The 20,659-nt window shown below is 42.8% G+C and overlaps 1 protein-coding gene across 3 annotated transcripts in view; it reads right to left on the reverse strand.

Moving 5' to 3' along the window:
- The window catches only part of ATP8A2 (ATPase phospholipid transporting 8A2), a 652,386-nt gene that overhangs the window by 159,405 nt on the left and 472,322 nt on the right, over nt 1-20,659 (reverse strand). For all 3 annotated transcript variants that reach the window (XM_027821585.3, XM_043530953.1, XM_043530957.1), the window contains 3 exons: nt 16,875-16,949; nt 2,772-2,894; nt 1,525-1,603 (listed from right to left, as the gene is read on the reverse strand). In XM_027821585.3, coding sequence (XP_027677386.3) covers nt 1,525-1,603; nt 2,772-2,894; nt 16,875-16,949 — 277 coding nt within the window. The remainder of the gene's footprint in view (nt 1-1,524; nt 1,604-2,771; nt 2,895-16,874; nt 16,950-20,659) is intronic.

Genomic DNA, 20,659 nt, shown 5'->3' on the forward strand with positions numbered 1-20,659 from the left:
AGGGGCTTGTTGCAAGGTTCTGAGTGCAATGGTAACGGGACTCTGAAGGGGGGGTCCAGTAAAGGTGGTTGGGGCTCAGTGGGGGGGGGGATCTGGGTGTGGGAGGGAGAGAGCTCAGCAGGGGAGTCTGGGTGTGGCATGCTCAATGGGGGGGGTTCCAGTTGCTGGGGGAGTGGAGTTCAGTGGGGTGGGGATCCATGTGCAGCTGGTTGGGGCTCAGTAGGGTGGCAATCTGGGTGTGGTTGGATTGTCGGGGTGGTCCAGGTGCAAGGTGAGTGGGGCTCGTCGGGGGAGTTCTGAGTGCGGGGGGGGGGGATAAGGCTCGGTGGGAGGGTCTGGGTATACGGGGGTCTGGATGCATATGGTTTGGGTGGATGGGGGAGCAACTCACTGTACAGTAATCCCTCCCCCTGCAGCTGAGGAGCTGATGGGTGCAGGAAGCATGGGGAGGGCGGGAGTTTGCAGAGCTTTCTACAGTGGGGGGAGAAATCTGGGGGTGGGTCTGACATGGCCCCGGATGCTGTGCAGGGGAAGAAGAAGTCCCATCCTCTATTAGCTGAGCCCAGCACAGGGTACGAGCCACCAGCCAGGTCTTCTCCAGTCATGCCCCCTGCCCCACAGTGATTTACCTCTTTGCTGGCTGCCCTGGGCACCGGAAACATACTGCAGGGGAGGGTCGTCTGACCACTCTTGTGGCTTCTTTTTGCTTCCCCATCAGAAAGTCATTTTTCTGCAGAGAAGAAAAGAAATCTGCAGGGGACATAAATTCTGCACATGTGCAGTGGTGCAGAATTCCCCCAGGAGTAATGCCATGTACAAACTGGCTGGGTACATGGTGGGATTTCTTGTCTTTCTGTAAAGTACCAGGCAGTTGCCATTGGCAGCTGCAGGATACCAGACTTGAGGATGTCACTGTCTCATTTGATAAGGCAAATTCTGTTTTCCTAATTTTTCTAACTCTGAACCTGATCCAGCTTCCACTTAAGTGAACAGAAGCACTTTCAATTTACTTCAATGGGATTTGGTTGGGACACTCTGGAAATTACCCTGCATTTTGTAGGCAATTTGGGAAGAGTCTATTGTAGAATTTAAAAGGCCCAACAAATATAAAGCAAAAGGTTTCCCTATTGTAAGGATACAAAACTCACTATATGAACACTGTACAAGTATGTGGCATGAGGAATGAAAATATTTGAAAAGGAAAGAAAACTGAAGATTTTGTGTGTGTGCCTGAACCCATGTTTTATTTCAGAACGTTCAGAAGACATAAGTGTGTGACTGAAAGAGGCTTACTAAAAATTAGGTATGGAAGTCACTATATGGAAGATATCCATGTCAAATGCAAGAATAGTGGCTTCCAAAGGTCAGCGCTGATAAATGGTCAAGGCTAGAAGCTATAACTGCTCCAACTGTCTATCATCATTAGTTTTCTTAGAACCAATTGTGACCTCCAGCTCTGCAAACACATTGGCACTGGGAAGACTGAATGCTACTTGCTGACATTTGAAATAATGAAGCAGTTACCATGTTCCAGCACTTTCAGTGGAAACCAGAAAAGAATGATGGAGTGGATCAAGGCGTTGATGCAGTGACCCCAGAAAACCTGAGGGAAAACAAACCAAGAAAGTCAGGAGTCCGCCAAAAATCTTGATCTCTCTCTAACTCCCAACAAATGCTTCATTGTGAAGTTTACTGGCAGACTGTAATATTTCTCCTAAGCTGCAATACTTGAAATTTTCTGAAATATATTTCCTCATCCACTTTTTACGTAATCTCTGTGCTACCACCAGACAACTTTGCTTCAGTTGAAGGATTTTTTAAATACAGTAGGTCAGATTATACTAGGGCAAACATATTACCCCCCAAAATCTTCATCAGAATATGAGCACGTGGATTCACCTTTGCTTAATCGCTCAAATTATCATGATGATAGACAGGACCATTAATACAATGAAACAGTTACTTTGTGTTCTTTTAATGAAGAAAAGTACTTTTTGTACCCCACAATGTCCCATTTAAAAGTCTTATGTTTCTCATATGTCAGAGGTTTGATATTCAGCAGTTTTATTCTTTGAAATCTTAGAATCCCTCTGACAAAATAAACCTAGGACCTTGCTTTGTTTCAAGAGTATATTTAATTACTCATTAAAAAAAACCCAAAACCTCAAATGGTGAAATTTCTTAGCACAAAGAGGTCAGTAAATCAGTGAAACAGAAAGTGTAGGATATTCTCCAAAATACTAAAAGAAAATGCAAGAGTAACTTTATCTGCATAATTCTCAAACCTCAGCAATGACAGGAAGAATAAAATCATCCTAACTTAAGAAAAACTTTACAAAGATACTGAGCAAGGCTGGTAGGTAGGATTATGGCACCATTTCAATATGAAACTTAAAAAACAGGCACAGCTCATCCAGCTTCTCTGAAAGATGCAGACAGGCCATATATTGCGAGGTAGAATAAGCTATGAGTTGCAAAATTCATATTCAGATATGGGCCCTAATCTGAACTTCCCCAAAATGTGGATGGACTTCAGGACTACTATTCTAGTTCAGGCCTCTCTTCTAGTCAGTACTCAGAAACAGCAAATTACTTTCAAAAGAACACAACATTCTAGGAAGCAAGGACAACCCTGATTTCAAGGGAGTTATGCTGGCATAAAACTGAAGTAAAACTGAATGAGGCCTTTAAGATTGAAAAAAAACAGGACTTGAAAATATGCTAGCATTTTTCTTTTAATTTTTTTTAAAAAATAAAAGATTTCCCATTACCCTTGTGTTGAACCCATCTGCATTTTGAGTAATTTTGTAGAGCTGGGGAAATCTAAGCATGCTGTCTTGAGTACATGATCGTTCAAAGATTCCCAGAGTGAAGGGTGGCAATGCTGTGAAAATCTACAAAGAAAACAAACACTAATTAAAAAAACACCTATTAACTTTATAAGTAGGTCCAAGATAACCTTTGAGATCTAGGGTGAAATCCTGGTGCCACTGAAGTCAATGGCAAAACTCCCACTGAGTTCAGTCGGGACTGAACCTCATCCCCAGAGTGTAATTTGACATCATTTTCAGTCAAACCGAAACCTGAAGTACAGTGATTCAAAACTCTTATTATTGATTGTACTTAACCTAAAGCACAAAAAGAAGCCAGAAAAGATAATTCTTACTCTTGCTGTTAACTAATAAGCTTAAGAGAAACAAGCTGAGCATCAGTATTTCATGTCATATTATTAGCCAACTAGTCTAGTTACATTAAAATGTATCTAAAGCCTGAAAAAGAAAGGCCGGCATGTACATTATGGAAAAGATTTGAGGTAAGTTGGTTTAAACATAGCTGCAACTGGAGCTGTAATAAAGTATTTCACTTGTTTTACGAAAGCAAAGATTATGAAGACATTAGTGCAAGTAAATGTGGAAATCAGACAAAAACTTCTAAAAAATAAAGAACATTCTGGATTCTGTTATTTCTGGCCTTCTGTGGTGTCTAAGCGAGGCATGAACCTTGATAGGAGTATGCCAACTCAGACTGAATCCAGACAAAAAAGAAGTGATATTGCTAGGTCAGAGGAACATCTAGAGAAAGAAACAGAGACCAGCATTTTGTTTCTATTTCTTTTCTGCTTTTCCCCCCATGAGTATTTGGAGGAAAGATCTACTTATGAGATATTTGGAGTTCAGAACTTTGTCTAATAATTACTGTTCCGCATGTATGTACCTTTTTATAGCAGCTATAGAAAATGTTTACACTAAATGAAATAAATACAGACGTTATATTTGTATTGCATTAAACACCCAAGGGCCCCAGTCAGGATCAGGATCCTGTTTGTGCTACGGAGGGCACAAACCCATAGGATCCACCACAGACATTTGTGTGTGATCTGGGGAAAGTCACTTAGGGTATGTCAACAGTGCAATTAAACATCTGTGGCTGGTCCATGCCAGCTGACTTGGGCTAATGGGGCTCAGGCTACGGGGCTGTTTAATTGCAATGTAGACGTTTTGGCTTGGGCTGGAGCCTGGGCTCTGAGATCCCAGGAGGTGGGAGGGTATCAGAGCCCGGGCTCCAGCCCAAACCACAACATCTACACCACAATTAAACTCTATGATTCTATGATCTAAAAGTGTGCATAGGCACTCAGTGGGGCTTTCAAAAATGCCTAGGTACTTAACTCCCCCTGGGAGTTAGGCACCTACTGGGATTTTTAATTCCCAAATTCCCGATAATGGGAGTTAGGTATCTAGGAGATTTTGAAACTCCACCACTGCATCTATCTGCATCTTTAGGCTCCTAAATACCTTTACCAATCTGGCCCTTCAGATTTCTGCGCCTCAGTTCTCCAACTCAAAAACAGGACAATTGTATGAGATGATGACTCATCCCTGAACAAGAGCCTGATTAGGCCACATTAGAATGGCCACACTGAGACAGACCAATGGTCCATCTAGCCCAGGATCCTGTCTTCCAACAGTGGCCAGTGCCAAGTGCTTCAGAGGGCGTGAGCAGAACAAGGTAATTTAATATGTGTTGTCCAGTCCCAGTTTCTGGCAGTCAGAGATTTGAGTCCCTGACCCTCTTGACTAATAGTTACTAATGAACCTATCTTCCATCTAATTCTTTTCTGAGCCCAGTTATACTCTTGGCCTTCATAATACCCCCTGGCAACAAGTTCCACCAGCTGAATGTGTGTTGTGTGAAGAAGTACTTCCTTATATTTGTTTTAAACCTGCTGCCTACTAATTTCATTGGGTGACCCCTGGTTCTTGTGTTATATGGAGGGATAAATAATTCCTTACTCACTTTCTCCATACCATTCATGATTTTATAGGCTTCCATCATCTCCCCCAAGTCATTCCTTCAGCCAATCCACAAGCCAGGAGCTGGTCTGGTGATTCTCACGGCAGATATATAAGCCTCATGGGAGAAACAGCAGCTCAGTCTACCCAACATCACTTCATGGCTTGGAACTGTCCCTGCCTGAAAGTGAGGACTGACTCCACATGCCTTAGCCTACTCCAGCCCTGCCCTTGCTCCAACCGCTACTTTTGCTTTGTTCTTAACCTGCTCTTGACTCCTGAGTCTGGCTCTGACCTATGGTTCCAGTTCCTGGCCCAACTGACACTGCACCAACCACTAGGCCAGACTGCCTCTGCTCCAGCCACTAGGCCTGACCCTCCACATCTCAGTTTCTGAGTTTGGGCAAACTGTGCTATCAGGAACCAGTGGCCAAGATGGTTCTTCTATGCCTGCAAGTGCCCCTTTACAGTCAAAATTAAATCTCCAGGCACTCCTGCCATTGAGATGGCAGAGCTAGTTCAAACCACCAGAACCAAGTGGCCCAGCTATAATGGGAAAATGCCTTCCTGCACTCACATGTCCCAGCAGTCCTGGGCCCCTCTGCACCATTACCCACAATAGCCCAAGACCTAGGTCTGAAGATCCTACTAGCAGAGAGATCTGAATTCTGCTGGAACTTTCAGGAGTTTCTCAATCAATGTCACCTATTGTTCCTGTTGCATCCAGTGATGTACGTGAATGATGAAACCAAATGACCACTGTGCTGGTGAGGAGGATGAAAGTCTCGGGGAAGGAGAACATCAAGCTGGAGCAGAGGAAAGAAATTCCTTAATTGGAACCCTCCTTCCAGATGATGTCACGGTATCCTATCACACTGAGGATACCTCTCTGGGGGAGTGGACCTCTGTTGTTAGTAAGAGACAGGTAATAGTAATGGGGGATTTGATTATTAGACACGTAGATAGTTGGTTTCTGATGACTGAAAGATCTGCATGGTGAATTGCCTGCCGGGTGTGAAGGTTGAAGACCTCTCAAGACACCAAGATAGACTTATATGCAGTGCTGGGGAGGAACCAGTGATCATGGTACATGTAGGTTCCAGTAACATAGGGAAAGGTAGGATAGGAGTCCTGGAGGTCATATGTAGGCTGCTAGGTAAGAAACTCAAGTCCAGGATGGGCTCCACCTAAACCAAAATGGAACCAGATTGCTGACATGTAAAATTAAAAAGATCATAGAGGAATTTTTCAACTAAGGACTGAGAGAAAGCTGACAGGTGCAGAGGAACATACAGTTCAGACAGCTACATCCCTTAGGGGACGATTTATTAAAGGGGATACTCTATATCTTGGTAAAGAAGAGATGACAGAGGTTGATAAAGTACAGGTAGGAACTGAAGAGAAACAGTCAAACAAAAAAGAGTCCCATTCAATTATATCATACAAAGGCAGACAACTAAATACTGACGAATTTTATAAGTGCTTGTCTACAAACACAAGAAGTCTAAATAGTAAGATGGGTGACCTTGAGTGCCTGGTATTAAGAGGATAATATCATTTTAGAGGTTCAAACTATACATATGCACACACACATATTTGACCAAAAAGAGTAAGATGACGAAAGAAATGCCACCTTGACTAAGCAGAATAAAAGAGGTAGTTAGAAACAAAAAGACATCTTTTGAAGTTAAATCCTAGTGAGGAAAATAGAAATGAACAAACTCTGGTGAATCAAGTGTAAGAGTATAATTAGGCAGGCCAAAAAAGAATTTGAAAAGCAACTGGGAAAAGACACTAAAACTAACAGTAACATTTTTTTAATTACATCAGCAGCAGGAAGCCTGCCAAACATTCAGTGTGGCCACTGGGTGACCGAGGTGCTAAAGGAGCACTCAGGGAAGACAAGGCTATTATGGAGAGGCTAAATTCATTCTCGGAACTCTCCCCTGTCTGATAGAATCTTAGAATCATAGAATATCAGGGTTGGAAGGGAGCTCAGGAGGTCATCTAGTCCAACCCCCTGCTCAAAGCAGGACCGATCCCCAGTTAAATCATCCCAGCCAGGGCTTTGTCAAGCCTGACCTTAAAAACTTCTAAGGAAGGAGATTCCACCACTTCCCTAGGTAATGCATTCCAGTGTTTCACCACCCTCCTAGTGAAAAAGTTTTTCCTGATATCCAACTTAAATCTCCCCCACTGCAACTTGAGACCATTACTCCTTGTCCTGTCATCCGCTACCACTGAGAATAGTCTAAATCCATCCTCTTTGGAACCACCTCTCAGGTAGTTGAAAGCAGCTATCAAATCCCCCCCTCATTCTTCTCTTCTGCAGACTAAACAATCCCAGTTCCCTCAGCCTCTCCTCATAACTTATGTGTTCCAGGCCCCTAATCATTTTTGTTGCCCTTTGCTGGACTCTCTCCAATTTTTCCACATCCTTCTTGTAGTGTGGGGCCCAAAACTGGACACAGTATTCCAGATGAGGCCTCACCAACGTCGAATAGAGGGGAACGATCACGTCCCTCGATCTGCTGGCAATGCCCCTACTTATACACCCCAAAATGCCATTGGCCTTCTTGGCAACAAGGGCACACTGTTGACTCATATCTAGCTTCTCATCCACTGCAACCCCTAGATCCTTTTCTGCAGAACTGCTGCCTAGCCATTCGGCCCCTAGTCTGTAGTGGTGCATTGGATTCTTCCGTCCTAAGTGCAGGACGCTGCATTTGTCCTTGTTGAAGCTCATCAGATTTCTTTTGGCCCAATCCTCCAATTTGTCTAGGTCCCTCTGTATCCTATCCCTACCCTCCAGCGGCTCTACCTTTCCTCCCAGTTTAGTGTCGTCTGCAAACTTGCTGAGGGTGTAATCCACACCATCCTCCAGATCATTTATGAAGATATTGAACAAAACCGGCCCCAGGACCGACCCTTGGGGCACTCTGCTTGATACTGGCTGCCAACTAGATATGGAGCCATTGATCACTACCCGTTGAGCCTGACAATCTAGCCAACTTTCTACCCACCTTATAGTCCATTCATCCAGCCCATACTTCTTTAACTTGCTGGCAAGAATACTGTGGAAGACAGTGTCAAAAGCTTTGCTAAAGTCAAGGAACAACATGTCCACTGCTTTCCCTTCATCCACAGAACCAATTATCTTGTCATAGAAGGCAATTAGATTAGACAGGCATGACTTGCCCTTGGTGAATCCACGCTGACTGTTCCTGATCACTTTCCTCTCCTCTAAATGCTTCAGAATTGATTCCTTGAGGACCTGCTCCATGATTTTTCCAGGGACTGAGGTGAGGCTGACTGGCCTGTAGTTCCCCGGATCCTCCTTCTTCCCTTTTTTAAAGATGGGCACTACATTAGCCTTTTCCCAGTCGTCTGGGACCTCCCCCGATCGCCATGAGTTTTCAAAGATAATGGACAATGGCTCCGCAATCACATCCGCCAACTCCTTTAGCACTCTCGGATGCAACGCATCCGGCCCCATGGACTTGTGCACGTCCAGCTTTTCTAAATAGTCCCGAACCACTTCCTTCTCCACAGAGGGCTGGTCACCTCCTCCCCATGCTGTGCTGCCCAGTGCAGTAGTCTGGGAGCTGACCTTGTTCGTGAAGACAGAGGCAAAAAAAGTATTGAGTACATTAGCTTTTTCCACATCGTCTGTCACTAGGTTGCCTCCCTCATTCAGTAAGGGGCCCACACTTTCCTTGACTTTCTTGTTGCCAACATACCTGAAGAAACCCTTCTTGTTACTCTTATCATCTCTTGCTTGCTGCAACTCCAGATGTGATTTGGCCTTCCTGATTTCACTCCTGCATGCCCGAGCAGTATTTTTATATTCATCCCTGGTCATTTGTCCAATCTTCCACTTCTTGTAAGTTTCTTTTTTGTGTTTAAGATCAGCAAGGATTTCACTGTTAAGCCAAGCTGGTCGCCTGCCATATTTACTATTCTTTCTACACATTGGGATGGTTTGTCCCTGTAACCTCAATAAGGATTCTTTAAAATAAAGCCAGCTCTCCTGGACTCCTTTCCCCCTCATGTTATTCTCCCAGGGGATCTTGCCCATCAGTTCCCTGAGGGAGTCAAAGTCTGCTTTTCTGAAGTCCAGGGTCCGTATTCTGCTGCTTTCCTTTCTTCCTTGTGTCAGGATCCTGAACTCGACCATCTCATGGTCACTGCCTCCCAGGTTCCCATCCACTTTTGCTTCCCCTACTAATTCTTCCCGGTTTGTGAGCAGCAGGTCAAGAAGAGTTCTGCCCCTAGTTGGTTCCTCCAGCACTTGCACCAGGAAATTGTCCCCTACAGTTTCCAAAAACTTCCTGGATTGTCTGTGCACCGCTGTATTGCTCTCCCAGCAGATATCAGGGTGATTGAAGTCTCCAATGTAACCAGGGCGTGCGATTTAGTAGCTTCTGTGAGTTGCCGAAAGAAAGCCTCGTCCACCTCATCCCCCTGGTCCAATGGTCTATAGCAGACTCCCACCACGACATCACCCTTGGTGCTCACACTTCTAAACTTAATCCAGAGACTCTCAGGTTTTTCTGCAGTTTCATACCGGAGCTCTGAGCAGTCATACTGCTCTCTTACATACAGTGCAACTCCCCCACCTTTTCTGCCCTGCCTGTCCTTCCTGAACAGCTTATATCCGTCCATGACAGTACTCCAGTCATGTGAGTTATCCCACCAAGTCTCTGTTATTCCAATCACATCATAATTCCTTGACTTTGCCAGGACTTCCAGTTCTCCCTGCTTGTTTCCAAGGCTTTGTGCATTTGTGTATAGGCACTTGAGATAACTCGCTGATCGCCCCTCTTTCTCAGTATGAGGCAGGAGCCCCCCCTCCCATGCTCCTGCTTGTGCTTCCTCCTGGTATCCCACTTCCCCACTTACCTCAGGGCTTTGGTCTCCTTCCTCCGTGAACCTAGTTTAAAGCCCTCCTCACTAGGTTTGCCAACCTGCTCGTGAAGATGCTCTTCCCTCTCTTCATTAGGTGGAGCCCGTCTCTGCCTAGCACTCCTCCTTCTTGGAACACCATCTCATGGTCAAAGAATCCAAAGACTTCTCTCCGACACCACCTGCGTAGCCATTCGTTGACTTCCACGATTCAATGGTCTCTATCCTGGCCTTTTCCTTCCATGGGGAGGATGGACGAGAACACCACTTGCGCCTCAAACTCCTTTATCCTTCTTCCCAGAGCCACGTAGTCTGCAGTGATCCGCTCAAGGTCATTCTTAGCAGTATCATTGGTGCCCACGTGGAGAAGCAGGAAGGGGTAGCGATCCGAGGGCTTGATGAGTCTCGGCAGTCTCTCCATCACATTGAGAATCTTAGCAGCAGACTTCTCGGTTTTCCCAGTCGGGGCGGCAGATAGATGACTCAGTCCTCCTGAGGAGAGAGTCCCCGACCACCACCAACCGCCTCCTTCTCTTGGGAGCGGTGGTCATTGAACCCCCAACCCTAGGACAGTGCATCTCATGCCTTCCAACTGGCGGAGTCTCCTTCTGCTCCCTTCCCTCAGACGTATCATCTGGTCCACTCTCCGCTTTGGTACCTGTGGAGAGAACATGAAAACGGTTACTTACCTGCATCTGCGTTGCTGGTACATGGACGTTCCCCTTTCTTCTTCTGGAGGTCACATGATGCCAAATTTCTTCACCAGCCTCCTGTCCCCGCTGTGCAGCCTGCTCTGAATCTTCAGAACCTTGTGCCCATAGAAGCATATCCTGACATCTGTCCAGGAAATCTTCAGTTTCTCTTATGCAAACTCCATCCACAAGCCTTACCTGGCTCCAGCTCTGCTCTTGCTCCAGCCTCACACCCAGCCCTACTCTTGCTTTGTTCCGAACCTGCTCCTGGGTCCAGGTCTGACCTCAGGCTTTGGATCCTGGCCCAGATGCCACCACACCAAGCACTACACCAGACTGCCACTGCTTCCACTGCTAGGTCCAACCCTCCACATCCCATTTTTGACAAATAGTATCTCACCAAGGTGTTGTGAGGAAAAATACATTCAAGATTGTGAAATGCTTGTACACTATGGTGCTGGGGAAGCATATAAATAGATAGATTAGATATGATCTCTTATGCACCAAATCTAAATAAAGGCAATACTCAGGTGAGTGGAGGCAGGAATCAGGGAGGGAGCATGAACATAACATTAACATGGTCACTGTGGCAAAATACCTTGTTTGCCTCAGTAGGCTCAGTCCTTTTTAGCCTTGAAGACTCAGGTTTGGGGCAAGGCAAATCCTTATAGGTGACACAGGGTCCTGCTACTCCTCTCCTCAGTCAGTCCCTTGTGCATGTTTTCCTTCCCTTCTGGGGAGTGAGTGCAGCCTCCCTACTGGGAAGGTCTGGTGTCTTGCTGCAAACAGCCTACTGGCAGCTTCCCTGCTCCTCTCACTCCCTCACTCTCCCCCTCCTACCACCCAGGGGAGGGTTTAAAAAGGTCCCAAGTAGCTGGAGTCAGCTGAACCTAATTGATTCCCTAGCAACCCCTTTTCCAGCTAAACCCTATTGCCCCATGGTTCTCTCTCCTCAGTGGATAGGGAGGGGCCTTTTAATCCCCTGGGACTAATTACTACCCCCCTTTTGTAGCTGTTTGTCCTGGATTTACCATATCACACCGTTCCCCAGGTTAACAATGTGCATCGCCTGATTCTTCTGAAGCGTTTAAAGTATTGGGGTTTTTAAATTATCACTTCTAAAAATTTCCTATTAAGCCACAGCCCCTTGTGCAGCTCCCTTAATATTTGCTTTCACCACCACTCTGGCTGAAAAAGGTGACCCAGATTTTGCCTACTGTTTAATTTATTTATTTTGAAGGGCTTTACACAGTCTATCCCAACCACTCCTCTATCTAGCATTATTAGTGCCTTTTAAAAACTAAAAACTCTCCCCACTCTCCTTAGGACAACAGACCCCCTCTCTTTACATTTTCATTTTTTTATTTCAATTTCTATAAATCATTAAAAAAACCTATATTAAAGCTGTAGGCACCTTTAACATACCATAGAAAAATCAAATACATTTGACGACACGTGGGGGGCTCAGAGACCACTAAGACCTCAAGGGTTATCCCACTCTCCCTGATGCATCCAGGGGCAGGAATGGCTCCATGCAGCAGTAAACTATAAGAAGTGAGAAAATCCTATTCCCTTGCTCATTTAACTACCTACCTCCTAATCCACACCTCCCGCACCCAACAGCCAATCTCCCAACACCACAAAACAGCTCAGAGGCCAGAATTGCTGACATTATAGGGTTCCTGATACTGCTGGGAGGAGGGATTTCTGGGGGGCATGTGCCCCTAAAGTTTTCACCCACCCCCAACACCTTGTGCTACTGACAGCAGTGGCTGTGGGCACTGCTGCCAGGCCTCTCCTTTTTGAAGGATGCTGTGGTCTTCTCAAAGGAACACTCAGCTCCAGAACTACTGTGGAGGGCTCAACCCCACATTGTGCTCCTGCGAAGGGAGAGGGATTGCTAGGGCCACGTACCTTCAGATCCTGGCCTGTGTCAGAGGGGAAGAAAGGAAAAGGGAGACTCTGACACACCTTGGGCAAGTCACTTTGGGCTTAATTCTGGCAAACCTTACTCACAATGAAAAGCACTCAGACGTGAATAATTCCATTGAAGTCAAAAGGATTACTCCCATGAGTAACGGCTATTCAATGTGGGTAAGTGTTGCAGAATTGGGCCCTTAATCTCTCTTTGCCTCAGCCTTCTCCTCTGAACCATCGTGACAATCATACCTACTTTACAGTGGTCCTTGGAGGCTTAATTCATTTGCTAAGTGTGTTGAGAATCTTGGATGTAGCCTAAAACTATACTCTCCCTCCCTCATCTTCACCCATCTTCTAAACTGACAGTTTCATGCTGGGAAATTAATTTCTAATCCAATTTTCTACAGTTCAGCTAACAATCTCTGATTAGACGCAGTTTTATTTATTATCTTTACAAAATCTTTTGCTTGCATGCTGGATTGTGATTCCTGCCAGCAATGCATACTATGTCTGGAGGGTGCAGGTGACGATTCAGCTCCACATAGGGCTGGATATTAGTGGGGATCAGTAATTGCAAGCACATTTTCTACATGAATGATATAATCTTTTAAATTAGTCATAAAGCAACAGGCCAGGTGGCTGCAATGGCAGCACTCTCATACGGGATATGAGAGCCAAAACTAAGGCCACTAGTCTAATGTGCTCCATGAAGATTCCATGCTATCGGATGGATTTAAGGTGTCTCGGGATTTTTGGTATTTCCCAAGGTTTCTCCAGTATTTATGTTTTCATTTTAAAAAGAGATCTTTTAGCCCATCTGGTTATGAAGGTAACCTTGCAAGGCCAGAATTCTGGTTCTTCCAACCATACCCACACTAAGTAACATTGTGATGGGACTACTTATATAGGTGCTGGAACTAGGGGCGCTTGGGGTGCTGCTGCACCCCCTGGCTTGAAGTGGTTTCCATTATATCCAGGGTTTACAGTTTGATTTCATGGCTCTCAGCATCCCCACTATACAAATTGTTCCAGCAGCACCCCTGACTACTTATGAAGAAGTAAAGGATTATTCAGCGCTGGTGAAAGTAGCAGAATAGGGCTACACAGTGATATCCTAACGCCTAATCCCTTTGAGTTATTGAGTGCCTCCAGAACTCTGCAGGATTCGGTCTTTAGTGACTCTGGACTATATAGACATAATGAAACAATAGATTTAGGATTAGACTGAACTGCCATTCATCTAAAGAGAACTAACCAAAATGTTAATTCTGAGACCTAATAACAGTAATTAAAGACAACATGGTTTACTACTTCTTCATTGCTTTCAGCAGCAGTAGCCAGTTAAAGTGCTTTAATTCAAGGTAGCTAGATTCATCTGGAAAGAAACCATGTTAAAAGATTTATAGATGCAAATATGTGGGTTGCTTTAGGAAACTTCTAGATCTCTGGTGAGGGTGATGCAAAGAACTGAGAGAATGTAAAATCTCTGGCCTAAAATCTTTTCTCATTTGACATTGAGTTGTGTGGATTACAACTTTTAAATTTTAAAACAAGTCCTGGTAAAATAAAAAGTAAACTTTACTTAAAGCTATTCATTAATGATATAAACAGTTTATTTGGTGACTTTTGGTGTTTTCACATATTTGGAGTAAATTTGTTTTAAAAAATCCTAAAGATTCCCAAAATAACTCAACACACAATGGGGAAATTTCACACATGTTGGCAAAAGTTCCTGCAGTTTCCCAGTTGCCTTAGTCAAGGCTTGTGGATCCAGGCACCAGACTAGATGTAACTAATAATGTCACTAGTAGATGTCAGTGAACTGATAGACCAAGTTTCTATAAAACCAGGGAACAGAATAAATCTTTAGTATTGATTGTGGAAGATAAATGCCTAAAAATAGCCTCCCATGGATGAAAACGATAAGGGGCTTTAGAAGCTACCATAATGCAATAATAAATGAAGGACAAAAAGTCCAAAAACATGGTACAAAGATAAATATATGGTTTCAGAGTAGCAGCCATGTTAGTCTGTATACACAAAAAGAAAAGGAGTACTTGTGGCACCTTAGAGACTAACAAATTTATCTGAGCATAAGCTTTTGTGAGCTACAGCTTACTTCATTGGATGCATACAGTGGAAAATACAGTGGGGAGATTTTATATACACAGAGAACATGAAATAATGGGTGTTACCATGCACACTGTAACGAGAGTGATCAGGTAAGGTGAGCTATTACCATCAGGAGAGCGGGGGGGCGGGGCGGAGGGAACCTTTTATAGTGATAATCAAGATGGGCCATTTCCAGCAGTTCACAAGAACGTGTGAGGAACAGTAGGGGAGGGGGGAAATACACCAAGTGTAAATCTATTTCCCCATGTTTAATGACACATCCACTCCTAGTCTTTATTCAAGCCTAAGTTAATTGTATCCAATTTGCAAATTAATTCCAATTCAGCTGTCTCTCACTGGAGTCTGTTTTTGAAATTTTTTTGTTGAAGAATTGCCATTTTTAGGTCTGTAATCGAGTGACCAAAGAGATTGAAGTGTTCTCCGACTGGTTTTTGAATGTTATAATTCTTGACATCTGATTTGTGTCCATTTATTCTTTTACATAGAGACTGTCCAGTTTGGCCAATGTACATGGCAGAGGGGCATTGCTGGCACATGATGGCATATATCACATTGGTAGATGTGCAGGTGAACGAGACTCTGATAGTGTGGCTGATGTGATTAGGCCGTATGATGGTGTCCCCTGAATAGATATGTGGACACAGTTGGCAACGGGTTTTGTTGCAAGGATAGGTTCCTGGGTTAGTGGTTTTGTTGTGTGGTTGCTGGTGAGTATTTGCTTCAGGTTGGGGGCTGTCTGTAAGCAAGGACTGGCCTGTCTCCCAAGATCTGTGAGAGTGATGGGTCGTCCTTCAGGATAGCACAAGAACAAATCCGCACATACACACCCCTAGAATCCCGACCAGGGGTATTCTATCTGCTACCCAAGATCCATAAACCTGGAAATCCTGGACACCCCATCATCTCAGGCATTGGCACCCTGACAGCAGGATTCTCTGGCTATGTAGATTCCCTCCTCAGGCCCTACGCTACCAGCACTCCCAGCTGTCTTCGAGACACCACTGACTTCCTGAGTGGATCCATCGGTGATCTTCCTGAAAACACCATCCTAGCCACTATGGATGTAGAAGCCCTCTACACCAACATTCCACACAAAGATGGATTACAAGCCGTCAGGAACAGTATCCCTGATAATGTCATGGCAAACCTGGTGGCTGAACTTTGTGACTTTGTCCTCACCTATAACTATTTCACATTTGGGGACAATGTATACCTTCAAATCAGCGGCACTGCTATGGGTACCCGCATGGCCCCACAGTATGCCAACATTTTATGGCTGACTTAGAACAACACTTCCTCAGCTCTCGTCCCCTAATGCCCCTACTCTACTTGTGCTACATTGATGACATCTTCATCATCTGGACCCATGGAAAAGACAAACACCTACAAGATCTCTATCAAGCGTTCTTACAACTACAATACCCACCTGGTGAAGTGAAGTGAAGAAACAGACTGACAGAGCCAGAAGAGTACCCAGAAGTTACCTACAACAGGACAGGCTCAACAAAGAAAATAACAGAATGCCACTAGCCATCACCTTCAGCCTCCAACTAAAACCTCTCCAACGCATCACCAAGGATCTACAACCTATCCTGAAGGACGACCCATCAAAAACAGACTCCAACGGGAGACTGCTGAATTGGAATTAATTTGCAAACTGGACACAGTTAACTTAGGCTTGAATAAAGACTGGGAGTGGATGTATCATTACACAAAGTAAAACTATTTCCCCACGTTTATTCCCCCCCCACACAGACGCTGTTCCTCACACGTTCTTGTCAACTGCTGGAAATGGCCCACCTTGATTATCACTACAAAAGGTTCCCTCCGCGCCCCACCCCCGCTCTCCTGATGGTAATAGCTCACCTTACCTGATCACTCTTGTTACAGTGTGTGTGGCAACACCCATTATTTCATGTTCTCTCTGTATATAAAATCTCCCCACTGTATTTTCCACTGCATGCCTCCAATGAAGTGAGCTGTAGCTCATGAAAGCTTACGCTCAAATAAATTTGTTAGTCTCTAAGGTGCCACAAGTCCTCCTTTCCTTTTTTTTGAAGATAAATATATATTTATGTTGACTAGGAAAAAAGAAGAAAAATAAGAATGTTTAAATATAAAAAATAGTCTGAAATAATTTGAAGAATTTGAATTGCATAAACATACAGAGAACTAATGAAAGAATATTATTAAGATAAAAGTGCTAATATTTTCAAGGCACTATTCCAAATACATTGGCTGTGATTAAAAATAAACATCCAGGATCTTTTGCATCTATAGTCTAGGGCAGATCAACAAAGGCCCTAAAAATGTGTTTGTACTTCATGATATGTATTCAGATGGTTGGCTGAGATAAACTGCACAGACATAAACAACAATGGAATGTCACTGAGGTTCTGCATATCATCAAGCCGAGATACGGAATACTTACCACATTGTACAGGCCGATGCACCATCGCTCAAATAAAATCTGCCCAGAAAATCCATTAACAAATGCAAACCAAAGCTGAAACAGAAGAAAGTTACACAAAACTTTAGATCAATATTGCACTAACTGTTTCCACATATTAAAGAGGAGAGAAGGGTGTGGAATGTGGACCACCATCTGAAGACAGCTGCTTAATGTGCTCTAAAAATAATTATCAGCAGTGTCCCACAGTTGTTTCTTTTAAAGTCCTGCATTTTAAATAGTGCTACAGAACTGCTTATTTAAGTTAGATCACTAAGGTGATGGAGCAATTTGTAGTATTGGCATCATTGCACTAAAAAAAAAATCCCTAAAACTATTTATAGACTACCGACAACTTGTTCATGTACGCAAAGTTAGAAGCTATCCTGGTTTCCATCACATCTTGGCAAGTGTTAGAAATGTCATGGTAAACATGTTCTGAAGTCTGTAATGTCCCATTTGACACTATCTGGATAAAAACAGCACCACTGTAATTCCTGGAAAGTCTTAGAAACTATTGCAACCAGAATGCTATGTTGCCTTGCAAGTTCTGCTTAAAAATGGTGAGAAGCCGGCTTCCTTGACCTTACTTCTCACATTGCTCAACCAGTGTCTTGACATGTTTAAGTACGTATGCCAGGTGCAATGCACAGAGCAGGTGAGGGGGGAGAAAAAAAAAAGAGTGATGAAGAAGCATTCAAATTCCCTAATTTCCATAAGCAACACCTCCATTCCATCAGGGCTTCCACTAGCCAATACAAATACAAAACAAATACAGCTAATTTTCTGAAACATATTCCCAGATCTTTGGCAATGGGGATCCAGGTTTCTTTTCTACAGTTCACTGTAGCTACGAATGAAGATGCTTATCTCAGAAACAATGAGTTCAGAATACAGCAGTCCATCTGTCTACTCAGCAACACAGGCATCCCAGTGCTCTGCTCAGTCCTCTGGAACCCCAATGAACAGAGTCAACTTCAAGGCTTTGGTAACAGGACTCTTTCAAACATCTTCCCCTTGAAAAGTTTGTCTCCGACTTTGCTATACAAATAACATCTGTAGCATTTTATTAAGTTTCTCAGACTAAATGTTATCAGTTACAGGCGCTAGAAATTTTAAAGGAAAAATCAAAATCTTCTGAAACCTCATCCGACCCTAAAAAGTATCTTTTATTGAAATAATCATATGTTGGATAATCAAATGCACTTGTTTCAAGGGAAATACTAATTAGATGGGCAAGAATGAACAAAAACACAGATTTTAAAAGAATATTTTGGTACTTTAAAATCCAAACTTGACAGTTTTCCTTTTAGCAGGCTCCATACAGGTAAAACGGAAGCAAAATGAGAACATGCTGTATTTTCAATGCTTACACAAGCTTACTTGTATTACCCTCTTTCTAAATATGAGATGGAGTTGTATGGTTATGACACACTATAAAATAACGGCTATGCTTGTCTTTGCAGTGTTTCACACTAGCAAATGCCAATCAACACAACAAAGAATCCATGGTCTATTTCCTTAATATTTTAATGTCAAGGAACACAAATCATGGAGTCTCAGTGTAAAATAATACACAAATATATTTATTATGAAGCGGACATAAGCCATAAATTGTCATGTGTAGTTTGTTAAATACTATTTGTTTTTACAGACTATGTATTACTTTTTGAGGTTATGGAAAAAAATCCTCTGTCTTAATGTTCTTGTTAACAAGAAATACTAAATACAATTGAATCTGTGCAAGCCACAGCTACCCATGCTTGACTCAGACTTGGTGAGTCGCTCAGAAAACTTGCCAAGTCTGCCTGGCTTGCCAAGCTCCTGGGGTTTGTAGTGCTTGAATATAGTCTTGCTAGGCACAAATGGACTGAATGTTATTAAATGGCTTTTCTGGAAAAGAAACATTCTTTTCAATTTAACTATTGCCTGACTGCCAAAACAGTTGGAACACTTTATTTAAAATTCAGTTATAAAAAAAATATGTCCAGGGAACATAAGACGTCTGACTTTAATGCAAGGAAATTCATGACTGAAAACTAAGACTGAAAATCCAGGATGACACACTATTATTACCTTACTTTATTATGGCTAATATTGCAGAGATCTGAGATCTCTAGCTAATGTTATATATTATCTTCCACAGTATCCAAAAATGGAGCACGTTAAATACAGAGACACAGTCCATAGTTTCGGCCTTAAGGCGTAGTTGCATTGTTTATATGTAATGACTCATTTTTGAAAAACTCAGTGCCAACTGTACGTGGGCACTTGCACACTACGAATCAGATCACCACCTCATTGTAGAGGTCACTGAATAGCCGACAGATGGTAACAACTTTGCCAATACTGATTTGAGCTGGATGCAAGCTGGTGACCTAAAGGGGAAAAGCTCAATATTCCATTACCAATATCCTGAGCCACACAGTCCATCCACCTGGCTTTAGAATGTATTTTAAGAAAAGAGCAAGTGACATTTTCAGAAAATGTTCCCACTCCAGTAAGTTTGAAGGCAATTTTAATTGCATTTTTATTGCCTTATGCATAATTATTACTTCAACATTAATGCTTGAAACAGTAGGAACTAATTTATTTAAGTGCTCTAAGGCAATCGGATAGCAAATCATCTATTCTAAATGTGTATATTTATGATGTCTTGATAATAGACAACTTAACCAGTACTAGAAATGTTTTCCCAATCCTGCTAAAGGGCACAGAAAGCTAATATAATCAGGGTATCAACAATTGCCACAGGCACCAATTACAGCCAGATGCCTTTACTATATAGAGATGAGTTAAATTCTCAAAATATCCTCTCTTAACACACACATTTTGCATGCTCTTACCAAATAAGCTCATTTACAGTTTGCCTAATAAAGCAGGTTTATGTATCTCATATGCAATTCATTAATAATGTATCCTGATTAAAATCCTCTTTGTTTCAGATGCATCTCTTAGTGCAAGACTCTAATTCCTGCTCAAGTGCACACAGCTCTAATATAATCCCTTCATTAAAGTATACATGGCACCAATTTTATAATATAGCTAAAGAATCTCTTTAATAACATTTGAGAGAGTAGGCCTGGCTTCCTGAAATTCCTTGGTAAGTCAAGTGTATGTTTTTTTGCTATTTTTCTTTGCTTATTAACTGTTAAAAGGAGAAAGAAAATTGTTTTCCTTTCAGTAGTAGAAAAACAATTTTTTTCTAACCCAACCCACCCTAAGCAGATATAATTTAAAATTAAAGGAATCTCTAACCTTTCCTGCCAATTTCCCAATTATTCCAAGTTTTAATCTGATTTTTTCTTTTAATTACTAAGACTTATATAGCAAGAGTTGGTCAGATAAATAGCTTATAAGGATATAGAAGCAGTCCAACAGTAGATGTTTCCTAAATTTTAACGCTAATACATTTTAAAAATCCTGAACAGATGTTATTCCTTCTATTGCTGTCTTAATTTGAAGACTATAGTTGATATTTTAGTATACTGGAATTACAAAAATGTACCATTTTGGTTTTTCATTCCTCTCTAATTACACAGAGACACCTAGAAATTTATTTTTTCCCTCGAACATATTGCTTCTATGCCTTCTCTTCTAAACATGAGCACTGAACACTGTAAAGATCTTGGGCCCTATCATCGTGGAAGACGTGCAGTCACCCCCAAAACCCCATAGATGTCAATGGGAGTTATATGGCTGCATCCAACATCTGACATAGGGAAGGGTAGGAGAGACGTCCTGGAGGCCAAATTTAGGCTGCTAGG

This window comes from Chelonia mydas, chromosome 1 (genome assembly GCF_015237465.2).
Source record: "Chelonia mydas isolate rCheMyd1 chromosome 1, rCheMyd1.pri.v2, whole genome shotgun sequence".
Taxonomy (NCBI): Eukaryota; Metazoa; Chordata; order Testudines; family Cheloniidae; genus Chelonia; species Chelonia mydas.